This window comes from Sinocyclocheilus rhinocerous, unplaced genomic scaffold (assembly GCF_001515625.1).
Source record: "Sinocyclocheilus rhinocerous isolate Xijiao unplaced genomic scaffold, SAMN03320098_v1.1 scaffold362, whole genome shotgun sequence".
Classification (NCBI taxonomy): Eukaryota; Metazoa; Chordata; class Actinopteri; order Cypriniformes; family Cyprinidae; genus Sinocyclocheilus; species Sinocyclocheilus rhinocerous.
The window spans coordinates 147,483-160,999 of record NW_015639507.1 but is presented as its reverse complement, the minus strand read 5'-3'; the positions used below and the strand labels follow the sequence as shown (position 1 = coordinate 160,999).

The 13,517-nt window shown below is 39.3% G+C and overlaps 1 protein-coding gene across 7 annotated transcripts in view; it reads left to right on the top strand.

The window, feature by feature from the left end:
- The window catches only part of LOC107751174 (calmodulin-binding transcription activator 1-like), a 324,185-nt gene that overhangs the window by 294,003 nt on the left and 16,665 nt on the right, over positions 1-13,517 (top strand). For 6 of the 7 annotated variants that reach the window (XM_016566809.1, XM_016566808.1, XM_016566807.1 and 3 more), the window contains 5 exons: positions 1,984-2,137; positions 6,800-6,940; positions 7,917-10,210; positions 11,178-11,304; positions 11,638-11,772. In XM_016566809.1, the coding sequence (XP_016422295.1) occupies positions 1,984-2,137; positions 6,800-6,940; positions 7,917-10,210; positions 11,178-11,304; positions 11,638-11,772 (2,851 nt within the window). The remainder of the gene's footprint in view (positions 1-1,983; positions 2,138-6,799; positions 6,941-7,916; positions 10,211-11,177; positions 11,305-11,637; positions 11,773-13,517) is intronic. The other variant, XM_016566811.1, reaches the window with a different exon arrangement.

Below are 13,517 nucleotides of genomic sequence, written 5' to 3'. Positions count from 1 at the left end.
AGAAGAAAAAAATAAATTAAAAAATCTTTCTTTCCTATCTTTCATTTAAGAACTTCACTGCCTGTGTTATAAAAGATTTTTATAAGAGAAAAATACTGAGGAAGATAATTTTTTGCAGTGTATGAACCGTGATTCTTGACTAAACTTTCTCGGCTAGAGGAACATAAAATGCACACCACTCCTGGGTGTTTTTCTTGTTGGTGCAATATGCATAGCTATATGTATCAGCCGTGTCCTTTGAGTGTATCTGTGCATTTCAGTTTGATTAGTCATTCGAAGCTGCTGGATTTCTGCCCCCAAAGCTCCACGTATCCCCTTCACACCCACGACTCATGCTTATAGTGGCTGAGCTTTAAACAACACCTATTACTCTTATGCTGTCAATTAGGATAATTTATGGCTGTAATTCTGAGCTGGCATGAATTGCGGTGTTGTGAAGTTGGTAAGTTAATTGGGGGCATCTGCTCCAGGGAGTTCGGGCGAAGAATGGGAGACTGTTGTGTTTTCACGCGTGCTTGCCAATTAACGACTCCCACCTCCATGCCACCGAACGCAAAACATCTCACAGAGCTGACGTTTAACACGTTTGCTCCTCCACCGTGGCTGAGATTCTCTGGAGTGTGTGTGTGTGTGTGTTTAGATGGAGTTGTAATTGCATGGGATCATTTCACTTTCTCTATGGATGCTGTATATGGGCGTCTCTTTAACTATACGCACTTTTGGACTCCTGTAAAACACACGTTTCATATTACACTAGTTTTAATCGGTTCACTAATTTAATCTGCTGCCACTATATATCAGTGGACATGCATGTCATGCATCAATTTTAGCCTGATCTCAATAGTTACAGAAATGTAACTCTTTTATGAGATGGCCATTTTGTATGAATTCATAGAATTTGATGATTGTTAGAAGAAAATTAGACATGAAGGTCCACCCCTGAACCTAAACCTCAGCAGCGTGTAAGCAGAATATATGAAAATGTATAAATTCATACGCTACCAATTCACAGCAATGTAAAATTGTTATGAATGTGTTCAGAATTCAGCCTTTTATTTTCCTCTTTTTTTTTTTACCAACAAATGTCATTTCCATCACATCTCAAATTACCATTAATTCTGTGGAAGAAATGACATTTTAAACATTTTTGGAATAATTGCATTCATTCTGTAAATTTATAGCTAGCGTTTTATTTATGATCGGCTCAGATTATATGAATTTTGATTCTAAAAATTCACAATTAAAAGAATAGTTCACTCAAAATGGAAAATTCTGTCATCATTTACACAGCTCATGTTGTTCCAAACCTGTATGAGTTTCTTTTTTTCTGTTGAACACAAAAGAAGATATTTTGAAGAATGCTGGTAACTTCTGTAGTATGGAAAAAATACTATGGAAGTCAATGGCTACGTCAATTGATTGGAATTAAATATTATAATAAAAATATTATAAATGTTATATGCAACAACAAATTTTATGAAAATATAATTTCATAAATATGTAAGATAAATATAAAAATATAGGCTAATAAAATATAATAAAAATATTATTTTTGCAAATGATATTGTTTACTTTGATTTTTTTTATATATTTCATCCCAAGCATGCTCTTCAGAAACTTTGAATCAATTGAAATAGTTGCTTCGCAGAATGAAACTCAGAACTCTACACGCTGGTCGGAATGGTAAACTCAAACATGCATAAAAACTACAACTCTGACATTTGTTAGTTATAATAAAAATCAATCAAACCACAATCTAAGAGCACCACTGCAGTATGTGTTTGGTTACCATGGTTTACCGTGTTTTATTCAAGACACGTTTCCTAATTCCTCTCCATAAACTCCAAATTTTGGACTTTCTTTTGAGCAGGAGCTTCGTCCTGACGCTGGTCTCCTTCTGTGTCAATTTCAAGTTCCTTCTTCCCTCATTATATGCGGTCTTTCATCTCATCAGCTTCTCTCTTTTTCTTTTTCTCTCTTCAGAACCCTGACATTGTGCTGGTTCACTACCTGAACGTGCCCGCCATAGAGGATTGTGGGAAACCATGCGGGCCCATCCTCTGCTCCATCAACACGGATAAGAAAGAGTGGGCCAAATGGACCAAGGAAGAACTCATCGGGCAGCTCAAACCCATGTGTGAGTGTTGTCTACACAGTGTATTAGTAAGGAAATGGTATAAAATACCTGATATAGAAAAAAATATTCAGTTGTATCATGTTAAGCTAGTTTGGTTGAGAGTGTTGCTATATATTCATGGTCATTTCAGAGAAGATTCATATGTATCTACAGTGGCCTCAAAAAGTAAGTAAGTCACACATAAAATATAAAAACATGAAACTGAATGTCATTGCATTAGATAATGCATTATAAAAACGTGGCATTTCCTTTCATATTGTGTTTCAAAAGCAGTGTTTTTTTTAACCAACAAATTTCATTTCCATCAAATCACCATTAATTCTGTGGAAAAAAATGACATTTTAAACGTTGTTGTAATAATTCCATTCATTCCATGATTTAATTTATGATTGGCTCAGATTATGCATTTTGTTTAATCTAAATATGCACAATTAAATACTATTTTTACACTTTCACAAAATTATAGCTTGATTGGATGTTTTAGTAGATTGTATATTTTAATTAAAATTAGTATTTTTTATAATTATAATTATTACTTTATATTATAATTATAATTAATTAATCTAAATATTATCTCATGTGCTCTTTTTTCAGTTATTTTATACAAATTTATATAATTTTCTATTAAATCAAAAATAAATACATATATTTTAAAAAATAAATAAATAAATATTCACAAATTACATTGTTTAGGTTGATTTTTTTTTAAATAATACTGTTTATGTATTTATTTATTTATTTATTTAATAGCTATATATTCATGGTTATTTCAAAAAAGATTAATCTGTATCTACAGTGGTCTCAAAAAGTATTTGGACACTTAAATCACACTTAAAATATCTGAATGTCATTGCATTAGATTTGCTTTCATATTTTGTATCTAATTCAGTGACATTCAGACATTTTAAAGTGTCAAAAAAAATCTCAAAGGGGTGTATTTGTGCTGCAGGTGCATGTCAGTAAAAAAAGATATCCCCATTCTCTAGCCTCCTGTGCTTTTAACTGTACAAAACCAGCTGTTCACACATCGACACTCTCTGTACATTCACAGCAGTTATTTTTCTTGTAATATTAGAGTGACTTTTAAATCTGAACACACATCAATGAGTCATTAACTTGATGATATGGTAGTGCAGCGCTGAAAGGGCAGGAGAGCTTCTTACATCATCATCATCATCATCATCTCTTTGAATGACCTTCCGCGAGTGAAACTCAGTGACGGTGCAGGACTGACACCTTCTGGTGACAGGAGCAGATCGCAGGGAATCTGAGCTGGAACTCAAGTTTCCGAGGTGGCTGACTGCTCTCACCAGTCATGACACAGGCCGTTCAGATAAAATGGCCCTGATGTGGCCCATATATGTGCTGGGGCATTCTGGTTAGATGTGTGTAATTCAGGTAAAAATGTCTTTAAAAGTCAGCGAAAGAATAGCAACACCATTGATATACTGCATGAAGAAAATGTAACTTATTTTATTCTTATGTAAATTAAACACATTTCCCCTACATTTAATGTTCAGAATATTTAGTTTTTGGGTGCAATTCAAATTATTCTCAATTAGGTTATTATAATTGTATTATAATTATTATAACTAAAACCATTAAAAATTGTGTTTTGAAGCAAAATAAGCTATAACAGAAATGAAATCAAATGAATTTATTTTATTTCGGATACCAAAGCAACATTTCTCCTTTACATTTAGTTTAACTTGATCTACTAAAATAACTGAAACTGAAACTAAAAGTGAAATAAAAATGAATGTAAACTCTATATACATATTTAAAATGATAATAATAATATCATTATCATTAATAAAAATGACAAAAACACAAAACAAAAAATTAGAATACAAAAATATGAAAATACAAATATACTAAAATAACACTGATTCTCAATGATTTTCATTCAGTTCTCATTACTTTAATAAAGTACACAAAAAATCATTTCATTGATAAATTCAGTACAACAATTTAAATAATATCCTTTATTTATTTATTTATTTATAATTAAAGAATGAAAATCTGAGGGCAAAATGTATTTAATTTTCATGAAAAAGTCAATGCAAAAAAAAAATATATATATATATATATATATATATACATATGAATATATATACAAATATATATCTTCAAGTGTGTGTGTGTGTGTGTATACACATGAATGTGCATGATGGATATGTAAGCTACTGTGTAATGCAACTCTCTCACTGAGACAAACTGATTTGTATTGACTAAAATCATGAAGTTCTTCTCTGAGTGTCTCTAATTGGATTGTGTCAGATGACTGTGATGTTTATTTCTGGACTGAAAGATGAAAAATTATGCTCTCAGTAGATGGAGTGCACAGTTCCATGCTGTGTTTTCTATCATATAGATGTGTGATGCTTTCATCTCATTAAACCTGCACCCAGAGCCTCATTACTAAAACATCCTGCACATGAAACAGCAGGATGAGAGAGAGTAAAAAAGGTATTTGACTGGTTCAGGCTTGTGGCGTGCATTATTAGTTGTAGTATCTCAAAATGTCCTGCAGATGTCAGTGTTGCATTGTTTTGCTTTATGAAACTACATAGTTACATTGTTTGGGGCGGTTGTAGTAAAACAGCACCTGTTTATCCACAGTTACCTGAGTTACGACTCATAAGTTAAAAGGAAGTAGAGCATTTTTGTGGCACTTTGGGAATGTTCCGAGTTGAATGCAAGTTTTATGCTCTATGAGCAGCATCTGTGACATTTAGTCGTTTACCAGAGAGCATCATTTTAAAGGCAGAGTAAGTGATTTTTCAAAAACGCTTTAAAAACTGATTCGGGCCGAATCGCAAAACAAACTTGTAGCCAATCAGCAATAAGGGGCGTGTCTACTCATGATGTGGAGGAGAGAGCTTTCAGTGCATGGGACGGACATTAGCCGAGCCAAGCGACAGAAAGATAGAGATGGCGGATAAAAAACAAAAGAGGAAAACGTCTGCGGAACGATAAGGCAAGAAGTAGGACCCGTGTAAATATCGGATCAGCTTTCCAGCGCTGGAGAGAACTCAAGGAGCGGAGGCCTGCGATCGGACGCCGAGGTTGCTTTGTTTCTTCTCAATAGGTGAGTAACACCGTGTCTACAACAGCTAAAGTCTGCCTACACTGGACGCGATCAAACGACCGTTGAAAACCATTTGAAATGTGTGTCAGCACGTCATAAATAGAACCCGGCAGCAGTTTTCTGTCGGGATTTGTTGCGCCGCGCCGCTCACGTCCGGTGTAGACACGGTGTAACATTGGTTTTGCTTTGTTTCACAGAACTAATCGTTGCCTGGGTTGCGTACGTATATGTGGGGCGGAGCTATCAAAATAGGGGCAAGACCCTTTTGGGGTAGGGGCGTGTTTGTTTTGGTGATTTCAAATATAACCATTGGCTACCAGAAATCCCTTACTCTGCCTTTAAGGGGCAGGGGAGCCTTGTGTACAGTAATGCACTTACAGTGAAAGTCTGTGGGCTAAGGCACTGCATAAATGCTTAATATACATTATACACATGAACATGGACTAGTGTGATAGTATACGTTCCATATAACTATGTATTAATAATCCTGTCTGTGCAAAGTTTATTGCAGGCTTATGTGAAGTCTGCACTGACAGAACTCTGTAGTTAAGATAAGTTATACACATCCTCAAGTATATGAATATTAATTTATTTAATAATTAATTTGCCTTTTGGTTTACTTTTTAATGCATTAATATTCAATTTAATGCGTTTTACCATGTTTAAATCCTACAGATAAGCTCGAAAATGCAAACTAGTCAGTAGATTACATTTGGGCCAGGTTATATTTAATATTTCCAAAATATTGTTATGCAAACGTCCTGCCATCACCAGGTATAGCAGGTAAACTTAGTAACTTTTGCGCAAGTTTCCAAGGTTCACATTAACAGAATTTCATTATTTAGACAGCTCAATAAAATTATGTTTGTACTGAAAAAAATATTTTAGCGCTTTAAACATTCTGCTTTTAAACCTTTAAACCGTAGACTTCCAAAGCAAGTGCATTACTGCAAACACAACTTTGTTTTTACAAACTGAGGGTACGTTTACACAACAACAATCTTAAAAACAGGCATTTTTTCCGTTGCGTTTTTTGCAAACATGCAACAATATTGTCAAATCAATCCCCGCTCACACGGATCCGCGAAAACGACTAAAAACGCTATATTATGCATGCCAGGCCAGTAGTTGGCGATGTCACTTGGTAAAGAAATATTACATGAACACGTAATACGTATGTGCATGACATCACTGTTTTTTGCAGAGACAATAACAGTATTGTTTTCAAAAACTTGCACTTTGAAACCATTTTCCAAAAGTTTTCAAAATGCTGTTGTCGTCGTGTGAATGAACGGCCAAAACGCATAGAAAGTTTTCTGATTTTAGTTGAAAATGTTGTCGTTTAACAAAATTATATCAGAGGTAATCCAAAGCATGTCACAGATGCTTCAACCCGGAACATTTCTGTAGGAAAAGGCATGAATTCAGCCAATGATGAGTGACAGCGTGTAGACAGTGTTGGGGCAGTTTGGCTGTCTCTCCCCTGCAGTGTCAGTAGAGGGGGTGCTGGCGAGGTGCTGGTCTGTGTGGCTGTCTGGCTGACGTCTGTGTCTCCTCCTCTCTCCCGGCAGTTCATGGCATCAAGTGGACTTGCAGCAACGGGAATAGCAGCACTGGCTTCTCAGCAGAGCAGCTCGTGCAGCAAATTCTGGACAGCCACCAGACCAAACCACCTCCCCGGACTCACAACTGCCTCTGCACGGGAAACCTGGGTAAGGGAACGGGCCTGAAATGATATCTCTGTATTATAGCTCAATTGTTTCTCACAGTGAAAAAAAAAAAAAAACCTTGTAAAGGTGTCTCAACATTATTAAACATTGCAGCTAAGTCAGAGATTTCAAGATGAACTAAAACTCTTCCAATACCAAATGATCACAGCTTCTGTCCACGTTCATTTTATAACACTATATTCTTATTGTATGACTACTAATTAATTCTCCTTCTATAAGGATGCATGTGGGTCCATTTATTGAGAGCCATTAATCAACTTATCTAACACTGTAAGGTAGTATAAATGAGATTTTTGTAAAAATATAAATCTGACCGTATATTATTTAAGTGTGGACATTCAGGACTACTGAGAGCCCTTTCCATCAGGTTCAGTATAAATTATGGCCAGTAGATGGTACTACTGAGTCAAGTAAAAATGATAAAGCTGAGTACAAACCTTTCTCCACCATAAATTACTGTCAGACATTGATTAATGCATTTACGCTGAACAAAACAGATTATGAAACCAATGCATTAATTTTCTCTAAAATCATACTGACAGATGACGGTGTTGATTCAAGTGAAAATAAATATTCTCCACCACATATCACAAATATGATCAGACAGTTTAAAAGAGAAAATGATATGAAGTCACTTCACTCACAATCTCCAACATTATATTTTATTTGAATGTAATTTTAATTATTTCCTTTTATTTATATATTTTTAAATATCTATTATGTATTAATCTTGTTCTATTTTATTTATGGGATTTTTATTTTCACTTATTTATTATGTATTTTAAATAACACTTCCTTAGAAATATACATTAGTACATTTCTCTGGTAAACAGATGGACAACTATATTCATAAATCATAAACCAATAAAATGCATGGCTTAGCTTTATGTGTTGAGCTATTTTTAGGTTACATTTATATTATAACGTAACTTAAAATGTGTCTACTCTGTCTCTGTAGGTGCTGGGAGCAGCCTGCATCACAAATGCAACAGTGCCAAACACCGTATCATCTCCCCGAAAGTGGACCCACGTACCGGAGGCGCCTACAGTAGCACCCACTCCGAGGTTCAAAACAATGACGTGTCAGAGGGAAAGACGGAGCACAGCCACAGCAGAGGCAAAAATGGCAGGGCAGGGGGCGACAGTGCCGGTGGAACGGGCAGCCGAGAGAAAAGGAACGGCAAGGTGCACAAGCCAGCGCTCCTCCACCAGAACAGCATGGAGGTGTCCTCATCCAACCAGGTGGAAGTGCCAGATACCACCCAGAGCTCACCCGTCTCCATTAGCAGTGGGCTAAACTCTGACCCCGATATAGCCGACAGTCCCGTGGTGACAGGAATGGGCCACGTAGCCTCGGTAATGAGCAGCCTATCTCAGTCCGCTACTGTATTCATGTCAGAGGTCTCTGGAGACCCTGTCTATAGCATGTCCCCCACTGTAGACCCCAACACTCACCTCTTGGGTCCTGACACAGCCTCAAGCAGTCTGGTCTTAGCAGTGACAGCCGACAGTCACAAATTTGCCTTTGCTGGAGCGGTTGGAGTGGGTTTAGCAGACGCAGGATCCACGGACGGACTTTCTATGCTGTCTACGGCCAGCGTGTCTGAAGAACTGGTGCTGTCTAGTAACCTGGAATCTGGAAGTATCAAGCTGCCTGAGACGGATATGAATTTTGACCCCGATTGCTTCCTCAACAACCCCAAGCAAGGTCAGACCTATGGTGGAAATGGGCTGAAAACTGAGGAGCGCAACAGGAGCAGCTGCAGTAGCAGAGGGCTGCGGTGTTCCCCACCACTCAACGACAACGGTTATGGCTTCAACGCCTCTCTGGTGAAGAACATCAAAACGGAGGACATGTCATTTGAACAACAGTTGGCTACAGAGGCTGGCTATCAGGTTGGAGAAGTGGTGAGAGGTGCCGTTGGTATCTCTGGTTCCTCAAACGGCGGTTCTGCCCAAAACTCCCTGGCTCTGACTCCCACTGGTTCACTGCTGCCGTCTGGAGGTGGACTCAGTCCCAGCACTACCCTTGAGCAGATGGATTTCAGTGCAATTGATGCCAAGCAAGACTATCCATCCAGTGTTATGTCAGCAGCGGGCTATGGCCAATCGATCTCCGGCTCTCACCTGGCCCACCAGAGTCACTCCTCCAGCTTCTTCCTGCAAGGTTCTCCACAGTCCCAAACCCAGACCCACCAGAACAACTCCAGTTCGACCCAGAACTCTCACGACTCCAATGCCTACATGGGCCTGTCTGTCGTCAAGATAGACTCAACAGGAACTAATGGGCATCTCCACCACCATCACCATACCCACCCCAGCCAGCACACTGCCTCTAACTGCAACGGCGGCTCTCCCACCGAACGGAATGGACAGGCCGGGTCGCTCCAGCTTCTGCAGTATCAGAACCGCTTTCCAATCCCAGGTCAGGAGCATGAAGAAGTGGGTGGTTTGGAACAGCCAATAGGAGCAGGACAAGGAGAAGGAGGTGTTCAAAAGAAGGACTCGAATGGTCTTATGAAACCAGGGGACCACTTGCAGCCTAGTGAAGGAGGAGAAACTGAGGGTGTAGGTGGCGCAGAGCACTACCTCCAGCAACCAACGGAAGGTGGTGGAGTCGGGCCAGGATCTGGAGGAACAAGCGCAAGGGCAGAAGGTGGAACGCTGTGCAATGACACCGAAGGAAATGCAACCACAAACAGCCCCCATCAACAGCTCCAGCCGCTCCTGCAAGGAGCCGGTTTGGTACAGGGGCTTTTTAGCACCGTAGGCACCCACCAGAGCCTGGGCAGTAGTGGAACCAGCGGAGGAGGCTCCATGGAGATCAACCTGGACCATTTTGACGTTTCCTTCGGGAATCAGTTCTCAGATCTCATCAATGACTTCATTTCAGTGGAGGGTGGAAGCGGTACGGCAGTAGTGGGGGGCAGCAATGCTCTCTACAGCCATCAGCTAATGACCCATTCGGGAACAGAGGGGCAGGTCTCCTCTGGAAATGCTGCGCAACAAGGTGCAGACGAAGTAGCTCATGGGGCAAGGGGGTACAATTCTGCAGACCTCTGCCTGCAGCCCTGTTGCAGCCCACAGTCTACGCAAGCTGGGGCAGTGGCAGGCGAGGCAGGACAACTGGCATACATGCAGATGGCCGAGGCCGTGTCAGCAGCTGTGGCGCACGGAAACATGGGAATGTTACAGGCTACCGGAAGGCTGTTTGTGGTGACGGACTATTCTCCAGAGTGGTCTTATCCTGAGGTGAGTTCCTGACACCTCTGCAGAGCTTAAAAAAAAAAAGCATTTCAACTGCTTTACGTAGATGTGTGCTATAATAGCCACCAGGGGGCAGCAGAGATGAAAAGCAAATGTGTAGGTCCAAATAGAATCTGCAGACTTTTTTTTTTTGCAATTTCTGAACAGATTTGGATGGGGAAAAATCTGCAGAATTTTGTGGAATGAATTTAAACATAGTAAAAGCAGATAATATTAAAGGGGTAGTTTACTCAAAAATTTAAATTCTGTCATCATTTACTCAACAGTAGAAATAAACTCATGCAGGTTTGGACCAACTTGAGGGTTAGTAAATGATGGCAGATTTTTCATTTTTGGGTGAATTGTCCCTTTAAGTAAATAAAGGGTAGGGTACATGAAGGAATTTGTAAATTATTGTTTTCTAATTCTGTGGAAACCTGTGGAGTGAAAACATGGGAATTGGCCTCAAGCTGTTTAATGCAGGAATAGATTTGAGTCTTGTGAGGTCTGAATCCAAACTCAGGGTCTTCTCTACAACAAGTGATGTATGTATTTGTCCCAGAAGCCCCTGGGCCACATGAGACACATGCTCAGCCTGTCATTAACATGCCCATTGGCAAGGAAGCAGTCGGACAAATATAGACAGAGGGATATTAGACCTCACCACAACAACCCTTCAGCTCTCACAACCCCTGGTTTTTTTTCTCTGTGACATTTTCCTTGTTGGAAAACGATATCATCAGAGATGGGCTTTAATTCAGTGTTTCTTGTAGTGTACTGACATTTAAAATAATTGCAAATTTAGACCAAAAAGACATGTCATATTAAAAGAGAATATTGTAAAATCTGACAGTGAAAACACAGTAAATGTAACCAACCAATTTTGGGGTGATTTCAACTTTGCAAGTTTGAACAGTTTACATAAAAAGGAAACTATGCTCATTTATATATAATGTTGGTATATGTTTCTCAGGGTGGTGTGAAGGTGCTGATCACCGGTCCATGGCAGGAGGCCAGCAGTGAATATACCTGTCTGTTTGATCAGATAACAGTTCCAGCCTCCCTCATCCAGCCCGGGGTGCTACGTTGTTACTGCCCAGGTATTTTAGCACAGTCACAAACTAACATCTTCTTTTAGAGTCTTTTCCATGCTGAAAAACAATTAACAAAGATACTTTATTTGTTAAGTCTTTATACTGTAGTCCATGAATATATCATGTGGTCTTTGTGAACAAACAAAGGACTGTTCTTTAACAGCTGTCATAGAGAACTCATTAAAATTCCACTGTTACGTAACTAAATAAATAAATAAAAACAAAAATACTCTGAGCCATCACTCTTAAAGTTGTTAATGGTTTGTTAATGTGTGGACTTCAAACTGTAAGCTGTTTCTTTGCAGGCATAAAATTCTTAATTCTCATTTCTTTTCAAAGCTCATGACACAGGCCTGGTGACCCTGCAGGTGGCAGCCAGCAGTCAAATCATCTCCAATTCAGTGGTGTTTGAGTATAAAGCCCGTGCCCTGCCTGCCCTGCCCTCCTCTCAACACGACTGGCTCTCACTGGACGGTATGTTTGAGATTTATCTTGTGTTACATCATATACAGCTGTTACACAGTTCTGTTTTTGGCTGTCATCTTTTTGCACTGTAAAAAAACTTTGGAAGTTTAATCTGAATTCATGTGTGGTTTTTTTCATGCATTTTGATTACTAAACTTTTCATTTGTGTATTGCCAAATGTTGTTTGTCTGAATGGCTGATGGCAGACACTTCTTCAAGCGTTGTTTCTAAAGAATTAAATGGCTGGCAGGTCAGACTTGGTTGCTGTTAAACTTGGTTTTGCATGCATTTTAAACAAGGTGGCCAGGTAGTGTTTGTCTAGTCTAAAAGTAAAATAAAAACAACTCACGGAGACTGTTTTTTTTTCTTTTTCTTTTTCTTTTTTTTGGGCCTGAATAAGTTGGTCAAACTGGGCTGGAAGACTTTGCCAGATGTTTCAAATATGAATTCCATCCAGTGGAGAATCCTTGTAACCTGTGTAACCAGGTTTGGTTATATTTAAAAGACTGATAAAAGACTTGTCTGTTCTTGCACTCATGGTGTATGGAATATATCGAATATACTGTACACTAGAATTGCAGGTTATAAGGACAGGTTATACGGACTATGTGGACTAGTTCTGTGGTAAAATCATGCTTTGTTGTTGATTTTATTTGTGAGGGTGAATCTCACAAAGTATCCAGGTCATGTTTAGTAATAATACTTTTTTTTTTTTTATAGTATCTTTACTACATCTCAGGATTGCTTTATATTTGTGTACATTTAAACTGAAGCAAGGAGAAAAACAAACTCAAATTCACTCAAAAAAATTTCTCAGTGTAAAATTGAGTACACACACACACACACACACACACATATATATATATATATATATATATATATATAAAATGCTAAATATATGTTTTGCAAGTTGCAAGTTGTATTTGAGGCCATCCCGATGTTAAGTATGTTACAGTTACAAACGCTGAAAAAGAGTGATCAGAGTTTGTGAGTTAAGATCTCATTCGTCTAATCGAACTTCAGTTCTCCCAGCATGCTGTCTGCGTGCATCCAGCGCGTTATGTGCGTGGCGCTGAACGACACACCGCCTGGCCTGATTTGTCATAATGCAGAGAGGAGAAAAACAGTTTATCTGCAGCATTGCAGGTACTGAACCACAGGACAGAGGCTGAGAGGGGCAGGAGCAATAAACCTGCCTCTTGTTGACACAGATTTGTTGCAAAACACTCGTGTGAGCGACCATCACATTGTTCCAAGCGGTTATATGAGTGATCACAGCGGCTCCATTGTGTTTCGCTGCCACTCCCAAAAGAAAAACACGTCCATATCCAACCAACACACGACTTCAGATTCGCGCCAAAACGCGCGGTTTTAGTCAAAAGCGAAATGCTTCGGGTCCAGGTGCTGTCGTAAATCGCTATAAAACAGAAGAACGTTTTAAAAACGCACATCAACAAAATACGCAAAAACCGATCGCGGTTCCGAGAGATGTGGCTGGTGCGCGTAGAGCGTTCGCAATATAAAAGATACGACAATAACGTAGATTTTTTTCTATCTAATCGAGTGTTTTCAGTTGGAAAAGCAGGGCTGTGATGCCTGCGAGTGTTTGGAGAGCCAGCCGGTGGCGAACGACTGCGCGTAAAGCGGTGCGTAAAGCGCGTACCTGCGGCGGATGAAGCCCCGCGTCTCCATGAGCGAGCGGAGAAGATAAAGCATCGGCAGCAGGCATGGGGAGGGAACAGGAGGAGGTGTAG